This window comes from Canis aureus, chromosome 36, assembly GCF_053574225.1.
Source record: "Canis aureus isolate CA01 chromosome 36, VMU_Caureus_v.1.0, whole genome shotgun sequence".
Classification (NCBI taxonomy): Eukaryota; Metazoa; Chordata; class Mammalia; order Carnivora; family Canidae; genus Canis; species Canis aureus.
Genome location: NC_135646.1, coordinates 1,971,912 through 1,998,593, shown reverse-complemented (window position 1 = coordinate 1,998,593; position 26,682 = coordinate 1,971,912). Strand labels below are relative to the sequence as shown.

General features: G+C 51.3%; 1 protein-coding gene across 1 annotated transcript in view; it reads left to right on the top strand.

Annotated features, from left to right (window-relative positions):
• Positions 1-8,648, top strand: part of ACSL3 (acyl-CoA synthetase long chain family member 3) — a 66,153-nt gene extending 57,505 nt beyond the window's left edge. The window contains exons 13-16 of the mRNA XM_077885377.1: positions 954-1,145; positions 2,270-2,384; positions 3,863-4,020; positions 7,927-8,648. Coding sequence (XP_077741503.1) covers positions 954-1,145; positions 2,270-2,384; positions 3,863-4,020; positions 7,927-8,084 — 623 coding nt within the window. The 3' untranslated portion in view covers positions 8,085-8,648. The remainder of the gene's footprint in view (positions 1-953; positions 1,146-2,269; positions 2,385-3,862; positions 4,021-7,926) is intronic.
• The last annotated feature ends 18,034 nt before the right edge of the window (positions 8,649-26,682 follow it).

Below are 26,682 nucleotides of genomic sequence, written 5' to 3'. Positions count from 1 at the left end.
CTTGTTTTTGTTTATAATAGAACTGTTTTGTCTAGAACAATATGAATCTATTTATTTCACTTGTTTAAAGGATGATTCTGAAGAATTATAGTTGTTTTTATTTTGCTTATTTTATTACATGAATGCAAGTAAGAATTATGGCAAAAACTTGAGAAATCTGCTAAATGAATAAAGTGAGTAAATTAGGAATGATCATAAGTTTATTTTGTAGAAGCAGAAATCATAAAATGTAATATGTGAGACTGGAGATTTTTACTATTTTTTCTTTTTTCTTTCCCTGGTGGCTTCAATCTAGATTGGTCAAAAGGAAATTTTTACTATAATTTCATAAAAATCCGTTCTGCCATTTAAATACTAGTCATTTTTTAAAAAATTTCATTTGATACTACCAGTGTATATACATTATCAATGATTGGTTGGATGCACTTTTCTTTTACTCAGTGAAGATTCTGTGGGTTCGATGCCATTTTTCAGTTCTCTTTTAGCAGAATTAGTGAAAATGTTCAACAGATTTAAACTTGAAATCATTGTGAAATTATCTGTAAGACATAAATCTTAAACATAGTGTACTTTCAGTTTACAGAGATGTTTTATTGAATACGTGATTTAATACTTTTATCACTTATGTAAGAATCTCTACAGAATCCCTAAGGAATTTACCTGTGTAATATATGTGATTATTTTATACCACAGATGTCGGATTTTTTTAGTGTAATTTTTACTAGGAATTCTATTTTAAAAGCATAAGTGCTTATGGTTAAGCAACTGAAATTGTGTGCCTAGTTTTATGTTAGTGAGTATTGTTCATTCCTACTGTCTGCCTCATTTCCTTTGGGAAACTCTGATTGGATTAAAATCAGGTGTTGTCCCTATTTAGAAACTCAGTTTCAAATTTCACATGTATATAGGAATAAAAATACTGACTTAACTCTAAATTATTTGGTGTTTGTTAGGTGGATACTTTAATACCGATAAACCACACCCTAGGGGTGAAATTCTTATTGGTGGCCAAAACGTGACAATAGGATACTACAAAAATGAAGCAAAAACAAAAGCTGATTTCTTTGAAGATGAAAATGGACAGAGGTGGCTCTGTACTGGAGATATTGGGGAGTTTGACCCTGATGGTTGTTTAAAGATTATCGGTGAGCCATCTAATGTTTTATTTTTCCTGACAGTAGATGTTTGTGAGATAGTTTTACAAAGGAGATGTTTCTGCAGTGTTGACACGGTCCGTTGTAGCATCCCTGGAATATAGTATTTCATAATCGAGACTGCAGAAGTTTTACAGCTTGACATTTGAGGGGGGGTCCCAAAATCTGTTGAATAGCAGTGGTATCTTTAAATTACTAGATAACCGTCAAAGAGTCAAATTTTTAGGAAGGAATATTTATTTTTGCGTGCTCTTTGCTATCTAGAGGTCCTTGGACAGGGCTCCCTCCTTTGAGGATGAGGCGGCCCTGGCAGGCTGAGGACTGCGACCCACCGGGCAAAAAAAAATAGCTCCCTGCCTTCCCTGCTACATTCCATTTCTCAGCGATCAGTGTTCTGTCCTGGAAACCTGGGAGGAGGGGAGACCTTCAGTTGGCTCCCCGAATCTTAGCGGTGCTCCTGATTGAGCGTGTGACACATGCCCCGAGGCCGTTCTGTTCTTTCTGTCGCCCTCTGACCGGGCTCATCGGTCAGGCCCGCACCTCCTGTCACCCTGTTGCAGGCATTGCTCTCTGTCGATGTGCAGGGCTGGGCTGCTGAAGGTCCCGGGGGCTCAGTGCGGTCTCGTCCGTCCCCCGTCACCCCCCCCCCCCCATATGTCCGCCCTCCACCCTCACCCAGAGCGAGGCTACCGCCCACCTTCCCTCAACACTCCCCGGGCCTCCTCCCCAAATCCACAGCTGGCAGGCGCGGCCGCTCACGTCCCCATGGTTGGGGAGGTGATGCACGTCCCCAGAGGAGTGACTGCCCCCTTCGCCGCTCATTCGCCGCCTTCCTGGTGTTCTGTGCAGCAGGAACCGGCGTTCGGCGGGACGTGCCTAAAGCCCTTACAACCACCCCTCTTGGTCGGGGTCCCTCTACCAGAGGCTAATTTTCTTTTCTGAAGGAATTGATGTAATTGTACAAAAAATCGGGCCTGATTTTACGGTCTTTAAATTTTGGCGTAATTATTACAGTAAACGTCCCCGCCAGCGCAGTCTGTAGGGAGTGGCCGGTGTTCGTATGCGTGACGGTGGCGCTGAGCTCGCGTGTCCCCTCCCGGCCTCTGTTCTGACAGATCGGAAGAAGGACCTCGTGAAGCTCCAGGCCGGGGAGTATGTTTCTCTCGGGAAGGTCGAGGCGGCTTTGAAGAACCTCTCCCTCGTAGATAACATCTGTGCTTACGCAAACAGGTAAGTGCGGCTCTCTTAGCTTTACTGCGCCGGTTGCGGCATCGGCTCTCCTTCCTGGGGGTCTTCCCCGCGAGGTCCCACCGAGCCGTCCTCCTCCTTACCTGTCGTCCCTGGGACCGGCGCCTTCTGAGGAGCGCCAGTGACAGTCCCGGATGCTGTCCTTGCCCCCTCCTCGGTGTCCTGTGTGTGTGTGTGGGGGGTGGCGGGGGGTCGAGCCGTCCTGCTGCCTCGGTACCCCCAGCCACCCGCCCCTCTGCACGGGAAGCGCCCCAGAAGCAGTCAGCACTGGGGAGGGGAGAAGGAAGTTGGGGAGCTCAGCACTCCGCCATGCTCTAGGCTGGGCCAGGCCTGAGGCTCCGCCCTGAGTTAGGGCAAGCTGGGCTCCACACACAGCGTCCCTAGTCCGCAGTGATACGAAGGCAGCTGGGACGGAGACTTTAAAGTTAAAAATCCCAGAAATGTGCCCTTGGACGTGTGTTTGGAATTTACATGGACACTCTGATGGCACGTGCACAGCTGTGTGATCCGTAAGACTCTTCTCCAGGGGCAGTGGTCAGATGCTTCGTGGCCAGCCGAGGATCCTCACCGCACCAGTTGACGCGGCAATTATTAGGAAAAGATAAAATCTGGTACCAAAAGAACCAATTTAGAAACAGACTCTAAAGATTGACTCTATTGAATTATAAATTATTCTGTCCTTTAAGTAACAATGAGATCTTTTCTTCAGGGATGCTACAGTTCTGGATTTTACTCGCGTGATGTTAACCAGACGGCCCTTCTTCTCTGCTGCCGCTTGCTATTACTGCCATCCGCAGGCAGACCTAAAGTTACTCTAGCAACAGTTTTCATGATAAACAAAAAAATTAAATATAGCCACATTCCTTTGCTGCCAAATATCTATACATATAATTTCTTTTTTTAAATTTTGATGTTTAAGTATATTTTTAAAAATATTTAAGAGCGAGAGAGTGCATGAGCCGGGGGGGTGGGGGCAGAGGGAGGGGGAGAGAGAATCCCAGGTCCACTCTGCGCGGAGTGTGGAGCCTGACTTGGGGCTCGAGCTCACAACCTGAGCTGAAATCGGGAGTCGGGTGCTTCACCGATGAGCCCCCAGGCACCCCAGATACAATTTCTAATTTACATTAGTTTTTAATTTTGTTTAACTTGACGTGAATTACTGATTTTCTTAAAGGTTGAATTTTCTAAGTGTGATTTTTTTAAAGGAAATGTGTATGGACCTATTTCTAACAGTTACACATAGTTGAGATTTGTCAGTAAATATCAGATTAAGGCTTATTTAGCAGGGGACGTGCTATGAATTGGACTGAGAAGTGGCTGTCGGGCGGGCGAGCTAACTCTGCTGGTGCCAAATGTGTGTCACGCGTGTGGTTTAAGGCAGTCGAGTATTGATTACGACGCCGTCCATGTGCCCGTGTGCCGTTTAGCTCCTTAGCCGAGTGGTCCTTTATGTATTTCAGTTACCATTCTTACGTCATCGGGTTCATTGTGCCAAATCAAAAGGAACTAACGGAACTCGCTCGAAAGAAAGGACTTCAGGGGACCTGGGAGGAGTTGTGTAACAGCTGTGAAATGGAGAACGAGGTACTCAAAGTGCTTTCTGAAGCTGCTATTTCAGGTGAGTGTGACACAGATCTGAAGGCTGAGGCAGGAGGGATGTCCATGTTCACTCCCGTTGCTGTCGCAAGCCTTAGGTGACATCATTCCCTGCTCAGGAACCAACTGTATTTTCCTACCATTAGATAGAAGAGCAGGCTTCTGGGCACGTCCAGGCTCCTCCCCAGACTCGCCCACCTTGTGCTCCCGAGACAGATGTGCACCAGTCAGAGTGTCCTTGACCCTGCAGCTCCTGGCTTCGGGGTTGGCCCTTTCTCTCCTTTCCACAGCTGGAGCTTGGCCGTCCCAGCCCACCCTGCACTGTCCAGGACTCTGTTCTGCATTTTCTATACTGTCAGCGTCCTGGTAGTTGCTTGTACAGATGTGTCCTGTATCCCCTTTTTGCGTGTGTGTTGGGGGCTGCAGTGAGACGAAGACCTTTGGGGACTTAGTGGATCGTGCTGCCATGAGCACTGATACGCAAGGGTTTGTGTGGACATACTCGTTTCTCCCGGTTGGTGCTGATGCAGGGATTGTTAGGCCTGGGTCAACTTTGTGTTAAACCTTTTGAGAAAGTACCAGACTATTTTCCAGAATTTTTTTTCCAAATATTTTCCAAACTATTTTCTAAAACGGTGGCATCATTTTACCATTTCCACTGTGTTGATTCCTGTTTCCCCATGTCCTCGCAACACTTGTTACTGTGCATCCTTTTCAGTCTTTGGAGTCTAGCATCTTAGTGGGTGTAAAGTTTGGTATCTCTTGGTTTTGATTTATATTTTAAAATAGCCTGGTGGCTACTGATGTTGAGCATCCTTTCTTGTATTTATTAGCCACATCTTCTCTAGAGAAATGTCTGTACAGATATTTTGCTCATTTTTTTTAAGATTGTATTTATTTATTCATGAAAGACACAGAGAGAGAGAGAAAAAGAGAAAGAGGCAGAGACACACACAGGCAGAGGGAGAAGCAGGCTCCCTGTGGGAGCCCAGGGCGGGACTTGACCCAGGACCAGTCATGACCTGAGCAGAAGACAGACCCTCAACCACTGAGCCACCCAGGCATCCCTTTGCTCATTTTTAAACGGGATTGCCTTTGTATTACTGAGTTACACAAGTTTCTTAGATATTTTAGACATAAGGGTCTTCCCAGATTTGTGATTTGTAAATATTTTCTCCCATTCTGTGGGTTGCATTATTTTATTTTTGCATTTTTATTTATTTATTTTTTTGAGGGTATCCTTCAAAGTACAACAGTTTTGATTTTGAAAAGAATATTTTTTTTCCTTTGTTGCTCATGCTTTTGGTGTCACATCTGAGAAAATACTGCCTAACCTCTCACAAAGACACACCCTGTATTTTATTCTAAGAGTTTTGTAGTTTCAGGTATTACATTCAGGTCCTTGGTCCATTTGAGTTCATTTTTATGTGATGTGAAGAAGGGATCCAACTTCATTCTGACACAACATTTACTTTGGGTTTACACCTGAGAAACAGCATTACTAGGTTATATATAGGGAGACTTACTGGGAAGAATTGGTTTATGTGATCTTTGGGGCCAACGAGGCCAAGCTGGGAATTGGTAGGGCAGCCTGTGGAGGGGGTGGACTGGACCCTAAGGCGGCAGGTGCAGGTCCCACCACAGGCAGGATCATTTCTTGCGGGGACACGTCAGCTCCGGCCTTTCCGTTGACCAAACCAGGCCCATAAGGTGTTCTAGGACAGTCTTCCTCACGTCAAGTAAACTGGTTACAGACTTAGTCATATGTACAGAATATCCTCAGAGCTGCACCTTGGATTAGTGTGTCGCTGAACAACTGGGAACTCCAGCCCGCCCGGTTGGTGCATAGAACTGACCTTCCCAGCGCACTGCGCATCCCTTCGGCGGCCGTGTACGGCTCCCTAAAGCATGCCTGATTTCTAGGTCAAGACGGTAACAAGCCTCCTGCCTGCGGCGACACAACTGCCCTGCACGCAGCTGAAAATACATTCATGTTCTCTGCAGAACGGGATGCAGGCCCTTGAGGGATTTTTACTCTTACTCTGGGATATGAAGTTAGCTTATTAATACCTATTAGGATAGATAAGAGAATAAAAAGGAAGAAAATAAAAATACTTGCTTTAACCTCTTTACAAACACAACCAAATAAAAAAGCTCCTCCGATAGAGCCCTCATTCCTCCCGCTGGTCGTGTGGCTGTGCGTGTGTATGTTCTGAGTTCCGGAGGGCTCATCACGCCTGCCACGCTCTTGAGTCCGGTCCTGGAGGGCAGTGCCGAGCGGGCTGAGATTCAGAGCCTCCGACGAGGTCTGCAGGGCGCTCCTTAGTCCCCAGGCTCCTGTGCCCGCTGAGTGTGGGGTCAGGCCCCGCCGCCTTTGCTCACAGTGAATTTCCTGCTCGGGGAGCGCCCCTGAAGGAAGGTTAGTCTTTGAAGAAGAAAACCTTGCTGTATCTGTGTGTTTACAAGTTGGGGTTAATAGATGTGTTGGCGCCCAGGGTACCAGGGCCTTCACTGCAGTGAGCAAGTGTGTAATCATGGCTGGGTGTGCACCCCTTTATCCTCGTTAGACTGCCCACCGCTTGAGAACAGAAACTTGTTCTTGTGTTTTTTAGAGTGTTTAGTAAAGCACTTTACACAGTAATCTTTTTCAATAAATATTTGTCGAGTGAATGCTGGAGAAACCACACCTCCTTCCCCTTCCTGGGTCCACCCCGCACCCCGTCTCCAGCCCTGTGCTGGACAGTCTGCTGGGGCCCGGCAGGGGATTAGGAACAGTGGTGAGCGCACATTCTTTCTTTCTTTTTTTTTTTTTTTTTTAAAGACTTTATTTATTTATTCATAGAGACACACATAGAGAGAGGGAGGCAGAGACACAGGCAGAGGGAGAAACAGGCACCATGCAGAGAAGAGAGCCTGACGTGGGACTTGATCCAGGGTCTCCAGGATCACGCCCTGGGCTGCAGGTGGCGCTAAACCGCTGTGCCATCAGGGCTGCCCCGCACATTCTTTCCTTTAACTTATACGGAATATTCTGGTTCGATGACAAGATTCTATCTATCTATCTATCTATCTATCTATCTATTTATTTATTTATTTATTATTTATTTGATTCTCTTTAAACTTGATTATTTCTTAGTTTCTCAAGTAATCTTGTACTAAACTCCAAACATAGGTGTGTGACATTTCCTTTCCTTAATCGTGGCTCTTAGGCCCTAGGGGTATACAGTTTATAGTTCCGTGTATACGCGGCACCTCCTACACCTACATGCATATAGTTTATCTGTTTTTTTAAAAAAAGAACTTTTTTTTTTAAGCCCAATATATTGCAAATATCTTTACACCCTATACGTACCACATAGTTGGAACTCATTTTTAATGGTGGAATTATTTCATCTTCTGCCTATATCATAACCACTCATTGATGGCCATGTTGATTTTTTAAACAAGTATTTTGCTATTATAATTCTCACACATGTCTCTCTCTCTTTCCCTTTTTTTACTTCTAACTTTTGAGGGGTGGGTTATTTATTTATTTAATTTTTTGGGTAAATTTATTTTTTATTGGTGTTCTATTTGCCAATATATAGAATAACACCCAGTGCTCATCCAGCCAAGTGCCCCCCTCAGTGCCCATCACCCAGTCACCCCCACCCCCCGCCCACCTCCCCTTCCCCCGCCCCTGGTTGATTTTCCAGAGTTAGGAGTCTCTCATGTTCTGTCTCCCTTTCTGATATTTCCCACTCATTTTTTTCTCCTTTCGAGGGGTGGGTTATTTAGAAGTGAGATTCACAAGATGTGCATTTTGCTGGGTGCTCAAAGAGTGGAGAAGTTACACAATTTATACTAAGAATTCTTATACTAAGAATCATACATTTCTCATGCCTTTGCAGTTACATTTTTTTTTTTTTTTCCTTTTCTACCATCCCAGCGAGTCTAGAAAAATTCGAAATTCCAGTAAAAATTCGTTTGAGCCCGGAACCGTGGACCCCCGAAACTGGTCTGGTGACAGATGCCTTCAAGCTGAAACGCAAAGAGCTTAAAACACATTACCAGGCGGACATTGAGCGAATGTATGGAAGAAAATAGTTGTTCTCTTTCAGCCTTGCTTGCTGCAGGGAGCTCAGATCAAATAGGAAAATACTTGAAGTGCATGTCTCCACCTGTGAGGCAAACCCCGTTCCTCGTAGTAAACCTAAACTGTTACTTCTCATGACGTCGCCGTTTTTACTGACAGGATTAGTAAAACATTACGACAGCAAACCGGTGTCTGGCTCTTCTTTCGTCCCCCTTCCAACTGACCTTACCACCTAGGACTGCACTCGTCAGCATGAGGACTTTCTGAATCATTTTGGGGAACAGTGATTTTAAAACCTCAAGTTTTTAAACATGATTTATATGTTCTGTATAATGTTCAGTTTGTAACTTTTTAAAGTTTGGATGTATAGAGGGATAAATAGGAAAATATAAGAATTGGTTATTTGGGGGGGCTTTTTTACTTACAGTATTTAAAAATGCAAAGGTATGGATGTGAAATTATGTAAATTCAGATGCTTATGAATCAAATCATTGTTGAACAAAAGATTTGTTGCTGTGTAATTATTGTCTTGTATGCATTTGAGAGAAATAAATATACCCATACTTATGTTTTAAGAGGTTGAGACCTTGTGAATATATGCCTGACAGCGTCTTCTCTATATATTTTTTATTGGGGAAAAAAAATGGGAGTTCGGTTGGGGCTGCAGGGGCCAAGATAGCACTAGAGGTTATGTTCAATAGTAAAGAAGGAAACCCAGCCAGTGTAGCACCGTGGACAGCTAGTGTCCAGTAGCCTGCCCTCAGAGCATTCAGGGTCTTAGGTTAGCTCTGAAACTAGGAAGATGGCCTTTTTTTTTTTTTTTTTTTTTTTTTAAGTTGGAAGCAATTCTAAAAGTTAGGGTAGGCTTTAAGCAGCAAAGGCTAGAAGGGTATTCGTCAACTGTATGTACATTGAGTTGCCGATATTTACGATCCACCCGTTTATGGGCAGATCTATCCACCCCTATATGATATTCTAGATGTGTAATCCTGTATCTCATTTCAAAATGAGGATTCTTTCCCTTGATAGTTCGCACTGGGGTGTGTGTGTCAGTGTCTGTTGGCAGCTTATTACAAAAGCCCCTGACCCCTTCTATGGACAGCCTTTAGAACGTGGGAACATGGAGAATGCTTCTGACACTGGCATTCTTACTAAGATACATGAGAATTTAACTTCATACCGCGTGGTGAGTTAAGATTTGATCTGTAGATTTTTATGTTACTGTGGAAACAATGTATGATTCTGAAAGCACTGTGATACCTGCATAGAAAGTCTCTTCACCTGTGTTGCTTGTCTTACTTGAGCATGATCGAGAGTATTTATGCCTGCACCAACGAAGATGTGTTCGAATCAAGACTTAAAAATCATAGGTACCATGTTTTTTATGTCCTATTGGTTATTGATTCCCAGTCAGCATGGAGAGGCACCGGCAACAAGCGAAGAATGTCCATCGGTGCAGGATGGGAGTGCTGAGACCCAGGGCCCTGGAGCTTTTGGCCATGCCACGCTCACATCTTATTTGGAGATACTGCAGTGTAGTGTCTGTCTTGAACTTTCCCGTATTTGTGTATATTTGTAATATGTTTTGAGTGTGTTTCTCCTTGTCATCGTTTAAATTTTCATCAAGTTTGGGAAGGCTGCCAAGAAGCAAAACAACGAAAGATGAAACGGAGCTTCTCTGTCGGGATGTTGGGATTCTAAAGTCAGGGCGGGTGGAGAATTTCTTTCATGCTTTATCTTTAGAATAACTGTTTGCTTTCAGATGACTTTTGAGAAGCTCCCTTTAGAAAAAAAGGTAACGGCTTCAAAGGAGAAAGAACACAATTGTGACTTGAGACAGCATCAGAGGAATACCCAGCTTACCACTGATTCTGGATAGGAGTTTCTTTTCAGAAGCATCTACTAAGTCTGGTTTAATCTGCATCCAGTCCCATTTTTCAGGATTCTTTTCAGTCCTAAAATCTCAGATGCCAGGGGTCCGATGTCACAGCAGAGTGTGAGGGTACATAAAGTATGCTCCCCTTTCTCCCACAGATCACTCTCTGACCCAAGCCGTCTTGAGTGACTTGAAAAACGCGATCTTAATATTACCCTTTCCAAAAGAAACCGTTTAAAAACCCAAACCCAAAACACCACCCAACAACGATAATTTTATTAAAATACTGTTCTGGCAAGAAGATGCTTGGGGAGGAAAACCTGGAAAAATGCCAAAGTGAGTTGCTAAATGTAATACATCTGAATATAGCCCATAGATCCTAAACAGAACGAGTCCCAAGAACTTGTTTTCTGGAAACAAGTTACATAAAGTTTTATTCAACCTTATTAAAGTTTTTACTGACAGAACAAAACAAAGTGGTCTCCTTAACTTTATTAGTACTACTTTGTTCTTTTTTTTTTTTTAAAGTTTTTTTTTTAATTTTTTTATTTATGATAGTCACACACAGAGAGAGAGAGAGGCAGAGACACAGGCAGAGAGAGTAGCAGGCTCCATGCACCAGGAGCCCGACGTGGGATTCGATCCCGGGTCTCCAGGATCGCGCCCTGAGCCAAAGGCAAGCGCCAAACCGCTGCGCCACCCAGTACTACTTTGTTCTTAAGTAACATCTAATACTATGGTGTTCTCTGAAGCTTGCAATTTTTTTCAGCAATGTTTAAAGCTAGACTATCCTGGAATAACTTTTTTTTTTCTGCTAAAATACACACCATTTTATAGTTTTTAAAGCAATTATTCCCTATGATACAACTTTAAGTCTCTGATGCGTGAGTTCTTTTCTAAGAGAATGACGCGTGTCTGATGTGAAGGGGACCCGTTTGTAACAGGTGTGCACACTGCACCACGCTGAGATGTAGTGCGTCCTTTCTCTACACTGTACAGCTGCTTATTCACTGCAAGTTCCCCTTTGATGTGTTCTTGGTTATCGTGGTTTTCTGCCTGAGGAAGTGTACGTCATCAAGGAGCAAGGTAGCCACGTGGTAGGGACTATTTATTTGTAATTTGACATCGAGTCTGAAGAATAAAGAGTATGTAAAAAGCCTCTGATCTTAAAATTCAATATTTTGTTTTTTTCAAATAAAACCTCTATAATAAAATCAAACTTTAATTGGCATTCTTGAAATATTTTAAAAAATGAGTTTGGGGAATTTTCTGGGCCTGGCCAATCCATTTGAAGGAAAACTTATTTTAGAAATTCTGTTCTTAATCCATTTAGCTGTAGCATCTTCTGTTCTCCCTTTCTCTTAACCCTTTCTGATGCCTTCTTTCCAGTTTTTTTTTGAAGATTTTTTTAGAGGATTTTATTTATTCACTAGAAACAGGAGAGACTCAGGCAGAGGCTCCCTGCAGGATCAAGCCCTGAGCCTGAGCCGAAGGCAGCTGCCCTCATCTAACTGGCTGAGCACCCCCCTCCCCCGCGGCACCCCCTCCACCACGATTCTGACTATACTGATGCTCTGCTGTCAGCATTTAAAATCAAGTGCTGACAAAATATTTTCTGCGCTTAAAATACTCCTGTAGCCTGAATTAGAGGGGATAAAAAAATTTGTGGCAGAAACAAAAAGCGCCGCAGTCCTAAATCTAGGTGTCACGCATTCGTTTAACCCTGTGCTTGTGGGAGTTGTAGCCTGCCCTGATCGCTCACAAACCCAGGGGCCCCTTTTTGTTTTCCTTTTGGCTGATTTTCTGACTCTGGTTCTAGCCTTTGGGTGCTGTCCTGTCATCCCTCCTCCCCGCCTCCCCGGCCCGGCCAACCCTGTGGGAGGATTGTACCAATGTCCTGTGGTCCCGTCCCCATCGTGATATGCTTTCAAAACAAAACAAAAACCCTTCTATTTGAGGTTAATTGCAGTCATAAAATTTGGCATCATAGTTCACCCCTCGAAGCCCTGACCCCAGGGCCTCAGGATGTGACTGCATTTGAAAATAGGATCCCTGGGTGGCGCAGCGGTTTAGCGCCTGCCTTTGGCCCAGGGCACGATCCTGGAGACCCGGGATCGAATCCCACGTCGGGCTCCCGGTGCATGGAGCCTGCTTCTCCCTCTGCCTGTGTCTCTGCCTCTCTCTCTTTCTCTGTGTGTGTGTGTGACTATCATAAATAAAAAAAAAAAAAAAAAAAAAAGGATGAAAGAGGAGATTAAATGAGAGTGAGGTCATTAGAGTGGGCCCAGATCCAGTGGAGCTGGCGTCTTCACAAGGAGGGGATGGAGACAGACCAGGGGTCGGTGAGAAGACCAGCGGAGGGGGAAGCCCAACCTGCCAGCGGGTTGCTCCCAGTCTCCGCGCCTCCAGAATAATGAGAAAATAGGCTTTCGTGGTGTAGGCCTCCCAGTGTGCGTGCTTGTGACAGCAGCCCCAGCCCACTAGCGCAGCCTGGCCGCAGCCTGGCCGGCCGGCCTGCCCCTTCCACGCCAAGAGCACCTGCCCCGGGTCTTGCTTCGCCTGCGTGCAGAAATTGCTCTAGTTAATAAATCGATCTTTCTCGTGGCCACATAGCACTCCGCAGCATGGTTGTGTTACGGCATCTTTCATCACTTTCATTACTGGGCATTGAGGTCAGTCCCCAGGCCCCCTACAATCCCGTGACAACCAGGAGCCCTTACCTTGCTCACATTCTTGGGGAGAAGTTCCCACTCGGCCGGCCCCGGGTCGCGGGCGGGCCATCAACCCTACAAGTTCCGCAAGCTGGCCCATTGCTATTTTACTTGGAACTTATGCATCCTGACTCCTGGGGTAAATTTAAGTCCCGGAGGACCCGGGGGCTTTGGGGATTCTTTTCATTCCCCAAGTGGAGCGTAATGTGTGGGGAGCAGGGGGAAAGCCGTGGGCAGTGGGGCCTGCCGGGTCTCCCGCCCCGGCGTCCTTCCCTGCCTCCCCCTCCTCCTCCCTGATGACTCGGCAATAATTTCATATGCTTTTTGAGCCCCTTGTGAATTTGTTACCTGCCCCTTCCCAGGAATACAGTAATAAGGAGTGAAATAAAATGTCTACAGTACCCTCAATCCAAAAAAGACGAGGCAGGCGTTGGGGTGGAGGGTTCCAAGGCAGCTTCCCCTCGGCCCCTTGTCTCCGTCCTCTGTGGACCGACGCCACCCGGCCTTCCCCGCAATGCTGCCGCCGCCTGGCCCCAGCTCCCGGCCCAGCTCCCGGCCCAGCTCCTGCCCCAGCTCCGCCCCAGCTCCCAGCCCAGCTCCAGCCCAGCTCCAGCCCCAGCTCCAGCCCAGCTCCCGCCCCAGCTCCCGCCCCAGCTCCCCGGCCCAGCTCCCCGGCCCAGCTCCCAGCCCAGCTCCAGCCCAGCTCCCGCCCCAGCTCCAGCCCAGCTCCCAGCCCAGCTCCAGCCCAGCTCCCGCCCCAGCTCCAGCCCAGCTCCCGCCCCAGCTCCCGCCCCAGCTCCCCGGCCCAGCTCCCAGCTCAGCTCCCGCCCCAGCTCCCGCCTTAGCTCCGGCCCCAGCTCCCTGCTCCAGCTCCCGGCCCAGCTCCCGGCCCAGCTCCAGCTCAGCTCCCGCCCCAGCTCCCGCCCCAGCTCCCGCCCCAGCTCCCCGGCCCAGCTCCCCGGCCCAGCTCCCAGCCCAGCTCCCAGCCCAGCTCCCGCCCCAGCTCCCAGCCCAGCTCCAGCCCCAGCTCCAGCCCCAGCTCCAGCCCCAGCTCCAGCCCAGCTCCCGCCCCAGCTCCCGCCCCAGCTCCCCGGCCCAGCTCCCAGCCCAGCTCCAGCCCCAGCTCCCGCCCCAGCTCCCGCCCCAGCTCCCGCCCCAGCTCCCAGCCCAGCTCCCAGCCCAGCTCCAGCCCAGCTCCCGCCCCAGCTCCCAGCCCAGCTCCAGCCCCAGCTCCCGCCCCAGCTCCCAGCCCAGCTCCCAGCCCAGCTCCAGCCCAGCTCCCGGCCCAGCTCCCGGCCCAGCTCCCCGGCCCAGCTCCAGCCCCAGCTCCAGCCCAGCTCCCGGCCCAGCTCCCGGCCCAGCTCCCCGGCCCAGCTCCAGCCCCAGCTCCAGCCCAGCTCCCGCCCCAGCTCCCGGCCCAGCTCCCGGCCCAGCTCCTGCCCCAGCTCCGCCCCAGCTCCCAGCCCAGCTCCAGCCCAGCTCCAGCCCCAGCTCCAGCCCAGCTCCCGCCCCAGCTCCCGCCCCAGCTCCCGCCCCAGCTCCCCGGCCCAGCTCCCAGCCCAGCTCCAGCCCAGCTCCCGCCCCAGCTCCAGCCCAGCTCCCAGCCCAGCTCCAGCCCAGCTCCCGCCCCAGCTCCCGCCCCAGCTCCCCAGCTCAGCTCCCGCCCCAGCTCCCGCCTTAGCTCCGGCCCCAGCTCCCGGCCCAGCTCCTGCTCCAGCTCCCGGCCCAGCTCCCAGCCCAGCTCCAGCTCAGCTCCCGCCCCAGCTCCCGCCCCAGCTCCCGCCCCAGCTCCCGCCCCAGCTCCCCGGCCCAGCTCCCCGGCCCAGCTCCCAGCCCAGCTCCAGCCCAGCTCCCGCCCCAGCTCCCAGCCCAGCTCCAGCCCCAGCTCCAGCCCCAGCTCCAGCCCCAGCTCCCGCCCCAGCTCCCGCCCCAGCTCCCCGGCCCAGCTCCCGGCCCAGCTCCAGGCCCAGCTCCCGCCCCAGCTCCCGCCCCAGCTCCCGCCCCAGCTCCCAGCCCAGCTCCCAGCCCAGCTCCAGCCCAGCTCCCGCCCCAGCTCCCAGCCCAGCTCCAGCCCCAGCTCCCGCCCCAGCTCCCGCCCCAGCTCCCGGCCCAGCTCCCGGCCCAGCTCCCGGCCCAGCTCCCGGCCCAGCTCCCCGGCCCAGCTCCAGCCCCAGCTCCAGCCCAGCTCCCCGGCCCAGCTCCCGGCCCAGCTCCCCGGCCCAGCTCCAGCCCCAGCTCCCGCCCCAGCTCCCGGCCCTACTCCTGAGCTTCACGGAGGTCCGCGACGGCTGCACCTGGGCTCCGCCAGCCCCGTGACACAGCCGCCCCGTGTCCCGCTCGCCCGCCTTCCAGGGCGCCGGGGCAGGGGGGCCAGCTGGCCGGGTGCCTTCCGAGCCCGGGCTGCGGGCCCCTCCCTGGGCGCCCCCGCGTGCCCCACCTGGTCCCGGCCACGGCCACGGCCCGGGTCACGGTCACCGCCTCGGCCCCCACCTGCGGGCTCCAGGAGCGCGGCTGCCGGGCCGCAGCGGGAGCTCCGCAGGCCGAGCCGCCAGGCCGCCGCCGTCCCCCCAGGGCGCCTCGCCCACTCGAGGGGCGGCCCCGCGACCCGCCGTCCGCCCTCCGCCGCCGGACGAGCAGCCGCCGCCGCGGGACCCACGGACCGGGACTCTGCGGCCTTCCGTGGGCCTCGGGCGGAGGCGGGTGTGCGGCGCCTCCCCGACCCGGGGCGGGCTCGTGCGCCCCGAGCCCCTCGGCCGCGCCCTGCCCACGCCCCGCACTCTCGAGGCCCGGGGAGGGGCCGGGGCTGCCCCCGGGGCCTGCGGCCTTCGTGCTCCTCCTCGGTCGGCACCGCTGCTCGCCGCCCGGCCCCCGACCCGGAGGGGCTGCTCGGGGACCTCGGGGACCTCGCGGACCCCGACGGCAGCGTGTCCAGCGGGCGGCCCCCCGCCCTCCCTTGGCCTCCGCGGGAGCTGAGAGGGCGCGTGCCCCGCTGCCCTGGGAGCCCCCCCTCCTGCGCCCCATGCCCCTGGGCCCCCCTCCTAAGCCCCCGCTGCCCCTGCAAGCCCCGCCCGCCCTCCTGCGCCCCCGCTGCCCCTGCGAGCCCCCCCCCCGCCCTCCTGCGCCCCCGCTGCCCCTGCGAGCCCCCCACCGCCCTCCTGAGCCCCCGCTGCCCCTGCGAGCCCCCCCCCCCGCCCTCCTGCGCCCCCGCTGCAACAGGGAAGATGCCAACAGGCGGGGCTGTGGTGGCGCCGCCTGACCCCGAGGCTGCACCCACCTTCCAGCTTCTCCCAGAGGCCTCGGGGACCCTCGGGCGTTTGCCGCGAGCGGAGCGAGGTGCTGGCGGGAGTCAGAGCCGGAGCAGCGCCAGCCCCCTTGCTCCTCGCGAGCCCCTCCCCCCCCCCCCCCCCCCCCCGCGCCCGGGGTGACCCGGCGATGCCCTCAGCCCGGGGCGCTGGGTGACTTCTGCCCGACCCCACCCGCAGAGCCACACGTGGGGCCCAGTCCCAGGCTCGCGTCCCTCTAACCCACGCTCCCGTCCCTGTGACCCAGGCTCGCGTCCCTCTGTCCAAGGCTCGCGTCCCTCTGTCCAAGGCTCGAGTCCCTCTGCCCCAGGATCGCGTCCCTCTGTCCCAGGTTCACATCCCTGTGTCCCAGGCTCACGTCTCTCTGTCCCAGGTGAAGGCCCCTCTGTCCCGGGCTCACGTCCCTCTGTCCCAGGATCATGTCCCTCTGTCCCAGGCTCACGTCCCTCTCTCCCAGGCTCAAGTGCCTCTGTCCCAGGTGAAGGCCCCTCTGTCCCAGGCTCAAGTCCCTCTGTTCCACACTCCCGTCCTCTTGTCCCAGGCTCGCATCCCTCTGTCCATGCTCCCGTCCCTCTGTCCCAGGCTCACATCCCTCTCCCCAGGCTCGCGTCCCTCTATCCCAGGCTCGCATCCCTCTGCCCCAGGATTGCGTCCCTCTGTCCCAGGCTTGCGTCCCTCTGTCCCAGGCTCAGGCCCCTCTGTCCCAGGCTAGCATTCCTCTGTCCCAGGCTCACGTCCCTCTGTCCTAGGCTCAAACTCCTCTGTCCCAGGCTCGCGTCCCTCTGTCCCAGGCTCGCGTCCCTCTGTCCCAGGCTCAGGGCCTGCACATCTGTAGATCTGCGGGCTGTTTCCTCACAACTGGATTCCATCCAGTCCCCCTTCAGGGGCTTTGTGTCTGGAGACCACGTCCTGGGGAAGCGGCCGTCACCCCTGGCCACACCTCGGCCCTTGATTACTCAGCACTGACATCTGGCTTCTCACTGGTCAGAATCCTGCACATTGGGGCACCGGGAGCCCAGGGCATGACCCCGGGGTCCCAGGATCGAGACCTACATCGGGTCCCCCCAGGGGCCTGCTTCTCCCTCTGCCTGCGTCTCCGTCTCTCTGTGTCTCTCATGGATGAATACATAAGAAAATCTTAAAAAAGAAAAAACAAAAAAAGAATGCTACATGTCTTCCAAGGCTGAGCATGTCACAAGGCTGTGACATCTTTCCTCACGACCTGACTCCTCATTCCCACCTCTAACTTCTAACTGTCTTGTATCATTTCTTTGACAATTTCTTCTCTTCCCGGTCTCTTTTCCTGGAACTCCTATTAGCTGATACTGGATCCATGGATTAGTCTACAGGTCTCTTATTTTTACTCTCTCCTTGTTTTTATAATCTCTTGAGAGTTTGGGACCTGATGTTCGGGAAGTCATAGAGATTTTATTTTCCCAACCCTTGTAATGAATTTTCTGTTTGCGATAATTCAAAAATTTTCAGTAGCTCTTATTTTGGTCTATGACTTTCTTCTTTCTGTATATAATAGCATCCTATTTTTGTTTTCTGAGTACAATTGCTAATTAGAGTTTTCATTTTTTGAGTTCTTGTGCACGATCCAGCTTTTCTTTATATTGGTGGGAGTCATTCAAAAAGTGACTATTACAATCTCTATCCTGAAACGTCATCCTTGGGTCCATTCAGGATGTGAGGCAGTAAAAAGATCCTGTATGTGGGCAAGCCCGTCCGTTGGAGGAGTTTGCCTCTGCGGGGTGGAGGGGCCGAAGAGCCGCAGTGCAGAGGTGCTCCCAGCGGCGCCGTTGGATTTGCGATCTAACTATTAGAGGGGGGCCGCGGACAGAGCAGAAGCAGCGAGCAGGGCAGCTGTTTCTCAGACCCCGTCCAGTTCATTACCTGGACGTGCCTGCTGCGTCTGAGTTCTGAACCTCATCAGAGGGTTTGGCTTATTTTCCGGAATGTCCTTCCTTCCATGCAGATGCGAGGTTGTCATTTCCCTTCATCTTCGTTTTAACATCCCTCCGCCCAGCCTCTGTCTTTCCAGGTGTTTGTTGACTTCGCCTCAGCAACAGCTCTTCTTTTCTTGTCTTTACTGTCGTGGGTTTAAGCCCTTTAACATTTCCTTGCTTCCATTTTAGCGAGAACCCAGGAAGGGGGGGAGGTGGTGCGTTAAAAGCACGCCTTCAACCCTCCATCGAGACTGGAATTCCTGTTTTCTCTACTAGTTCTTTAGCTATTCGGATCAGGGCAGTTTTCTGTTTATGGGACTAAATGTCTGAAAAACATAAAGTAGATTAGAATCTAGCACCGGGAAGGGACAGTGTTTGAGTCGTCGTCTCCTGGAGCCTGGCCCGCTATCCTTCGGGTGGTGTGTGCTCACTACATGTTTATCAGCAGAGCCACAGCACCGCTTTCTGTCCTGTGTTACAATTTTCTCCAGCCTCGCCAGTGGGACTTCTCACACATCTGGAGAGCCAATTGCATCTCCGTTTCGTGACCTTTTATATTTTTAGTCTTGACCACGCTCTTTCGCTGGATTGGAACGTGACAAGACCGTAGAGTAAATGCCCTGCATGGGGAGATTCATATTCTCTAACTTGTTTTCAAAGCTAGAGTCCCCTTGGCTCACTTTTCTTCCAGGTGGAAGCGTAACATGGGCCTCTAACTATTCCTTTCCCTTTCTCTCTTGCTCTTTTTGTCATTGTTGTTGTTCACTAGGAAGACTAGGTTATTTCCTCTGTGAGTTCCCGAGTTCTCTGAGTTAGGGGCCACCTCTCCCTCCTTCTGCCTGGCTCTGAGCATGTGAGTGTGTGTCCACTTGCATGTGCACAGCCCCCTCTACACACCCTGGTTTTCTCGGAACATTTTTCCCCCTCAAAAGAAAACTAAATTGGTGGTTTAATCTCATCCAAATAAAAACCGTCCAAGCAGAGCAGCGTGACATGGTCCTTAAATCCCATAGGTCACATTTTTGGCAAATGGCTGTGTCCTGCAACTGTCATTCCCATGATGTCCAGCTTACTCATCATCTAAAGCATGACATTTTCTCGGTCTTGGAATGTTCCATCTCAATTAGCATTGGAGGAAAAAGTTATCCTTTTACATTGTAAGTAGGAAAAAAAATGTACATTGTGGAGACTTTTCTCATCAAAACTAGGAAGAAGAGAAATTGCTTGCCTTGCCCTCCCACCTCCGCCCCCCCTCCCCCGGGGAGACAGCTGGTCTGGGGTGGGATCAGCTCCGGAGGAAAGCCAGAAGTAATATTGCATATTTGGAAAAAAATCCATTGCACTATTTTTCCTTTTCGCGCTTCAGGGACCAAGAAAACTACCCAGTTAATTGGCATCTCTTCACACTTTTTGCAGATTGATCCTCAACAGAACCACAGTTCAGAACGTTTGGAATGAGAGGACATGGCGGAAAGGACACAGATTGATGCAGAGCTAGGAAAGCCTTGGCTTGGGGCAGCAACTCAGCCCCATTGCTTCTGTTGTGGTGAAATACGTTTAACAGCTAAGTTACCATCTGCACCACTTTCGAGTGGACTGGGCTGCGGCACTGGGTGCATCCACGTGAGCCGCCGTGGCCACTGTGCGTTGATGGAATTCTTGCATCTTCCCCAACCAAACTCTGCCCCCCGCTGCACTAACTCCCCGTTTCCCTCCCCAGCTCCTAGTAACTAACCTCTATTCTACTTTTTGTCCCTATGAGCTGAACTTGCCCATTCTTGCTGCTCCTAGAGGCGCCATCGCACATGTTCCTGTCGGCCTCATCTCACTTCGTGTCATGTCAGGATTCCTCCCCTTGTCGCCCGCATCAGAATTCCATTCCCTTTAAGGCTGAATAATGATTCTCTGTATGTTGATACCGCATTTTGGGCACTGAGTCCTCTCTTGACGCATGTTTGGGTTGTTTCCCCTTTTGGGTCATGGGGAGAAATGCTGCTTTGCGCTTTGGTGTACAGATGATCGTCTGAGTTCCCGCGTTCATTCTTCTGGGTGCATCCCGGGGTGGACCTGCTGGGTCCTACAATAATTCTGTATTTAGCTTTTTGAGGAACCATCAGACTGTTCTTCACAGCATCAGCATCATTTTATGGATGAGAAGGCCTAGGCTCAGAGAGGTTAAGTGAGTGGCCCGCGGTCACAGAGCCTCTGAAGAGAGTTATTAATTTAGATGGAAAGGTACAGAGGGGCCCCTGGGTGGCTCCGCCAGTTAAACATCTGCCTTCTGCTCAGGTCATGATCCCAGGGTCCTGGGATCTAGCCCCACATCGGGCTCCCTGCTCAGTGGGCATCTGCTTCCCCCCACCCCTGTACTTGCGCCCTTGCAAGCACGCACTCTCTCTCCCCCTCTCGAATAAATACATAAAATCTTTAAAAAAATAGAGAAAAGGTATGTAATACCTCTCCATAAATAGGTTCTTAATAATGGTTATTCTCTTCCCTTTTCCTTTTGATGGGAATTCAGCTATTGTGGCCTAAAGTCTCACTGGTCTGAAAACTCCACATGCTTTCTTTCATTGCTTTATTGATGTCACAGACACAAACCATCCCCCAACCTTGGCCAACGTGATTCAGGAAACCTTCTCAGATGTCAGAAGTGCAAGCCCTAACAGACAATTCATGGGCTAATTTCAAATCATAGCTCTTCATCTGCAGCCTTTCCCGGGGACAACTTGGGGTGGCGGTGGCCAGTACTGTCTGGGGTTCCTGGGAGTAACGGGACCGCCTCAAGGTTATGTTCACGTAGAATTCTCACCAGTGAAGACCCCCCTGCGACCTCCCCTGCCCCCTAATCCCTATTCCTGGATGGATGCTTGAGGGAGGGAGCCCTGAGACCCTGCTAAGCAGAGGCCACTGGAGGGGGACACAACGTGAGGGGTGTGGGGCCGAATTTAGAGGCTCTGCTGGCTTTCCTTGTCACAGGCCTTGCTCCTTGGTGTCCACCTTCAGACCTTTCCCCTCCGCCTCACCCTTCCACACCAGTCTGTAGGTGGGTATGATTGGAAATTTTAAGTTGTTACCTCTCCTGGGAGTATTTCTATCTAAACCCTGAGTTCTGGGGTACCTGGGTGTCTGAGTGGTTAAGCATCTCCCTTCAGCTCAGGGTGTGACCCCGGGGTCCTGGGCATGAGTCCCGCGTCGGGCTCCTCGCAGGGAGCCTGCTTCTCCCTCTGCCTGGGTCTCTGCCTCTCTCTGGGTCTCCTGTGAATAAATATATAAAATCTAAAAAAAAAAAAAAAAAGTCTGAGTTCTGATTGTGGAATGAAAGGCACCTGTCGGAACTCCCCGCAGATGAGTTTGGGGAGCTGCCCGTGACGTCACACGTCCCAGGACACGGATCTTAGAGACCGACGCTACCCTCGGTGCCTCCCAACCCAGGGCCGAGGGTGCGGGTGAAGGGGCCATGTGGGAAGACTCCAAGCCACAGGGGCCTGCTGGTCTCTCTTTGGGCCACCAGGACACTCCATTTTTTTTTTTTTTCCCTGAAAAAGAATGAGAATCCCCGACCCAAAGCGCTCCGGACGTCGGGGAATGGGGAGAAGAGAAGTGGCCTTGCTCTGGGGCCCGGAGCAGGGAGCAGACGGGACAGAGCCCGCAGCAGTGTCGCTCCCCCGTCGGCCACAAGATGGTGCGGGAAGCCCGTGCTCTGCCTGTCGCCGGCCGTTGGTGGCCTCTGGCGGTCGGAGTCGGTGGCTGGTGCGCCGGAGAGGGAGGTGGGGGGAGCCTTGGCCCAGCAAAGATGCTCTTTGACATTTTAAGCATTCAGACTGAAAATCTGATTAAAAATACATCGAGTTCCCAATAAATTAAATGAAATGAGCAATTTCACTTATTTTGTATGAAAGCTCCTCATCTCGCACCTGCTCTATGCAGGGACCAGGGTCCGGGAGAAGGGAAAGCACGGGGAGAGCACGACACCGAGCAGGGCACGCGAGCACCCCCTGGCCCTGCAGGATCTCGATGCCCCGCCGGGGGCTCGGCTGTCCTTCAGCCCGGGCCTTTGTGGGGACAGCGCTTGCTGCGTGTTGCGGGCGCAGCGAGGGGAGAACCGAGCCCAGGGCTGGGCTTGCGGCCCGTTGGGAGGATCAGATAACCGGGCAGTTAAGAAGCAGCAGCTCGCCAGGCGGAGCTGCCCGCTGCGGGGCAGGAAGGCAGCAGGCGGCGGGGAAGCCCGCGGCTCTACGGAGTGTGGCCACCAACGGCCTCTCTGAGAAGGTGACATCTCAGTAAGACCTGAAGGGTTGATGGGGCAAGTTGTGGGGATTGCAGGGGAAGAACCTTCTAGAGAGAGGCACCGCAAAGGCAAAGGCCCTGAGGTGGACTGTGTCCGGCAGACTAAGGAAGAGCCAGGAGGCCCGTGTGGATGCGGACACAAGGGGCCGAGGGGTGGGGCACGAGTCGTAGACGCACTGTTGGCGTAGACGGGGGCGGGGGGGGACTTGGAAGCAGGTGGATCATGTAAAAGCTCGTGAAGATGCTGTGAGAACTCTGGCTCTCCCCCTGGGATTGATAGGGGCCTTTGGGGGAGTCCCCACGGAGAGGTGGCGTGGCCTGGCCGCCGTTTTGAGAGGGGTTGGAGGTGGAAGTGGGGAGACCAGGGTGGAGGCCAGGGAAGTTTCCAGGAGAGAGACCACGGTAGCCAGGCCGTCAGTGGTGACAGCAGGGAAGTGGGGAGAAGTGGTCCCACTTGGGTGTATTTTGGGTCCACAGGCTTTGGTGGTGGATCAGGGATGAGTGTCTGAGCGGAGGAGATGCGTCAGGGCAAAGGCAAGGTTATTCCCCCGAGCAGCTGGGCACAGGGGTTGCCGTGAGCACAGGTGCCCTGCCCTGCCCTGCCCTCCCTTGGGCCTACCTAGCTCGGCACCGCCGACACCCCTCACCCGCGTCTCCCGCTCGGGCCCACCCAAACGTCTCCGGAAAGCCCTGCCTCCGGGCCGAGCCCGCTGCTCGGGGTCCCAGGGGCCACCGTTCAGGGGGAAAGGGGAGAAAAAGCTTCTGGAGAACGTGACTCTCAGGCTCGGGTAGAGTATCGGGAGCCGCTGAGGCTGGGTGGGCCCGGGGCCGGGGGTCAGGCTCCGGATTCTTGATGAAAGGCCTCTGCGTGGACACCAGATCTGGAGCCAAGGAGACAGTTTTAGGCACAGGCGTGGTTTCCATGACATCTTTCTTCCCCACAAAGGAAGACTAGAGATTACAGCATTTTTTTTTTTCCTTTGAAAGATGATTTCAGGAGGTTGAGGCCCCACAATACACGGCATATACCATTTTAAAAACTGGGATTAAAAAGTGAAACTACTCCTCTGCCCTCCTCACCTCTCCAGCCTCCCCACCCCTGGCATCGCTCTGAAAAGTTAAAAGAGAAGCTTGTCTTCCCCCCTGCTGACCCCGCTTCCAGATACAAGGTCAGATTGTTTTTCCCCTGTTGGAATAAAAGATTAATTTATTGCTTTGCTTAAATCTGACTCAAGATCTCTCTCCCCTACAACACACACACACACACACACACACACACACACACCTGAAATACAGCTCTCTCCCGCTCTCTCTCCCACTCTCTCTCTCTCACTTTAAAGCAGTAGCCACTCCACGGGCTCATTAGGAATTTCACTGAGCACCTATGGGAGCGATTCTTTTCCTGGACATTCAGCCACTACGGTCAGAGGACAAACTCATGTTGCATTTACAAGACTCTCAACAGGAAACGTGTTCAGCATGAGAAGGGGTCGTTGGATTCCACTTCAGAGGGGAGATGTCCAGATACAGTTCAAGGGAAAGGCCAGGTTAAGTGGAAGGCCTTAGGACTTTGGAAGGGCCTTTTTTAATTTTTTTTTTTAAGTTTTTAGTAAAATTCCAGTTAGTTGACAATACAATGTAATATCAATTTCAGGTGCACAGGATAGTGATTCAACACTCCCACATGTCACCTGGGGTGCATCACAAGTGGCCCTCCTGAAGCCCCATCACCCATTCCACACATGGCCCCACCCCTGCCCCTCTGGTGACCATCGCTTTGTTCTCTATTGTCAAGAGTCTGTGTCTTGGTTTGCCTCTTTCTTTTCTCTCCCTTTGCTTGTCTGTCTTGTTTCTTAAACTCCACACACGAGTGAAACAATAGAGTGTTTGTCTTTCTCTGCCTGACTTGCTCTGCAAGAGCATCATGCTCTCTACCTCCATCTATGTCTTTGCAAATGGCAAGATTTCATTCTTTTTTTAAAATGGCTGAATAATATTGCATTACACACACACACACTCACACACACACTACATCTTCTTAATTAATTCATCAATTGATGGACACTTGGGCGGTTTCCATAGTTTGGCTCTTGTAGATAATGCTGCTGTAAACATCGGGGTGCATGTATCCCTCCAAATTAGTATTTTTTTATTTTTTGGGTAAACACCCTAGTGCTGCAATTGCTGGATGGTAGGGTAGTTCTATTTTTAATTTTTGAGGACCCTCCACACTGTTTTCTTTTCTTTTTTTTTTTTTTTCCACACTGTTTTCCAGAGTGGCTGCACCAGTTTGCATTCCACCCACAGAGCAGGAGGATTTCTTCTTCTCCACGTCCTCTCCAACACCTGTTGCTTCTTGTGTTGTTGATTTTAGCCATTCTGACACGTGTGAGGCGGTGTCTCATTGTGGTTTTGATCTGCATTTCTCTGGTGATGAGTGATGTGGAGCATCTTTTCATGTGTCTGTTGGCCATCTGTGGGTTTTCTTTGGAAAAATGTCTATTCATGTTTTCTGCCCATTTTTAATTAGGTTATTTATGTTTTGGGTGTTGAGTTTGATAAGCTCTTTTGATATCTTGCACACCAACCCTTTATGGGATACGTCATTTGGAAATATCCTCTTCCATTCTGTAGGTTGCCTTTTAGCTCTGTCTATTGTTGGAAGGGACTTTTTGCAGCAAAGGAGCAGGAAAACCCCTGGATAAGTAGAAGGGACTGGCTTTTGGTGTCACATTTTCTTCTTGGAACTTGTGAGGCAAGCTCCCCATTGGTGTATTATAAGAAAGACTGTTAATGAGGAGTTGGTGTTAGGTGCAAATTCTGTAAAGCTGGTCATGAAATGGCCTATTCCAGGGGTTCTCAAAGTTGGTCACTCATCACAATCACCAGGGTGCTTAAGTAAATGGGTCCACCCCTACACTTCTAGCTCAGTCCATGTGGGGAAACCTCATGGCATCTGTAATTTGTAAGTGTTCCCCACGTGGTTCTGACTAGCCCTGGACTCCACATTGGCATTTGGCAGTTATTTGCCCAATTTTAATAGACATGAAGGAGTTCTAGGTCTTAGACAAGGATGAGGTTCTGTAACTTGATGACCATGACTTTCCATTTTTAAAATCAACAAATTGGTATCTAAATGAAGATGGTAAGATGAAAGCAGAGGGACAGCTGAGAACGATATCTTGGCTTTTTGTTTTAGGATGACTTCTCCTGAGCATGTGGCAAATTTTTGCCTTTCTCTCTTTTATTCTTCCCCTTTGTCTTGGCCGTGAACACAGGCATTCAGCACCCTTGGTGCTTGGGTCCATGATTCTGTGTCAGACGACCTGGTCAGCCTAGGTCAGAACCAGTGACTGGGACTCTGCTTACCGAAGTGGTTTCTGTGTATTGATGTGCACCTGTCATTCACCTGAAGTGATGCGACTTCAGGCCTTCTCTCTTCTGAGGTCTGTCAGCCTCAAAGAAATGCCCATCTCTCATATCATACCCTTCAGAGTGTGGTAAGCAAGGCTGGATAACTCTATTCTTCAGGGATGGGCAAAGCCGAGAGTTTCCCAGGAATGGCTCTGCCGCTGCAGCCATTTTTCATTAATGATGATGCAAACTTGGTGAATCCCACCCGGCTTGGAGGGTATCCCTTGTTGGCCTTGTGCCTGCCCTGTCTATTCTTGCGGCAACATGCTGGCATCAATCTCAGAGATCCTTCTCCATTAGCAGTAGAAAGAACAAGACTGATGGGGGACCACTCTTCAACGATCTTGGTTTACTTTGGAACTATCACCATATAATGATGCGCGACAAGGAATGTGTCCTATGTGGGCCTAAAGGCTCCCTGTGAGATCCCGACCAGCCTCCATCAAAAAGTGCCTTCTACGCTGGAAGGTAGAAATCTGTACATATGACCATCTGATTTGTGGTTTCCTCCAGATGCAGAGACCCCTTCTTTCCCCCCTGGGTGGTACAATGACTGCAAAGTGGTTTATACTCTGTAAAGAAAGAGGGTTGACTAGAAAGATGTTTTCAGAGAATAATAAAGGCATTTCCATTAGCACTTAGGAGGAACCAGACACAGCACTAAACCTTCCACGTGCTTTATCTCGTTTAATTCTCAAAGCACCCACGAGTTGGTACTGTCGTTGCTACCATTTTACAGATGAGTAAAAGGGAGGCTCAGAGGGGTTAAGAAGCTTACTTGAGGCTGGTGTGGGGCTAAGTGAGCTGTCAAACCAGATCTGCCGGACTTGAAATTTAGATTTTCTTAACACCTTTGGTACACCGCCCTTTCTGAGCTTTTAACGTGATCGTGGCGATGGAGGCAGCGGGCACACCGCAGCCTGGCCCTGCAAATCTCGCACGTCTTACCAGTCAGCACCCAAGTGCGGGCGAGGACGGCTGAGCTGGTGGGGGCTGGTGGGCTACGGTCCGGGGATGCGGGAGGGTCCAAGCCTTCATTCCTGGGGCTCAGCTGCGGCTTCCGTGCG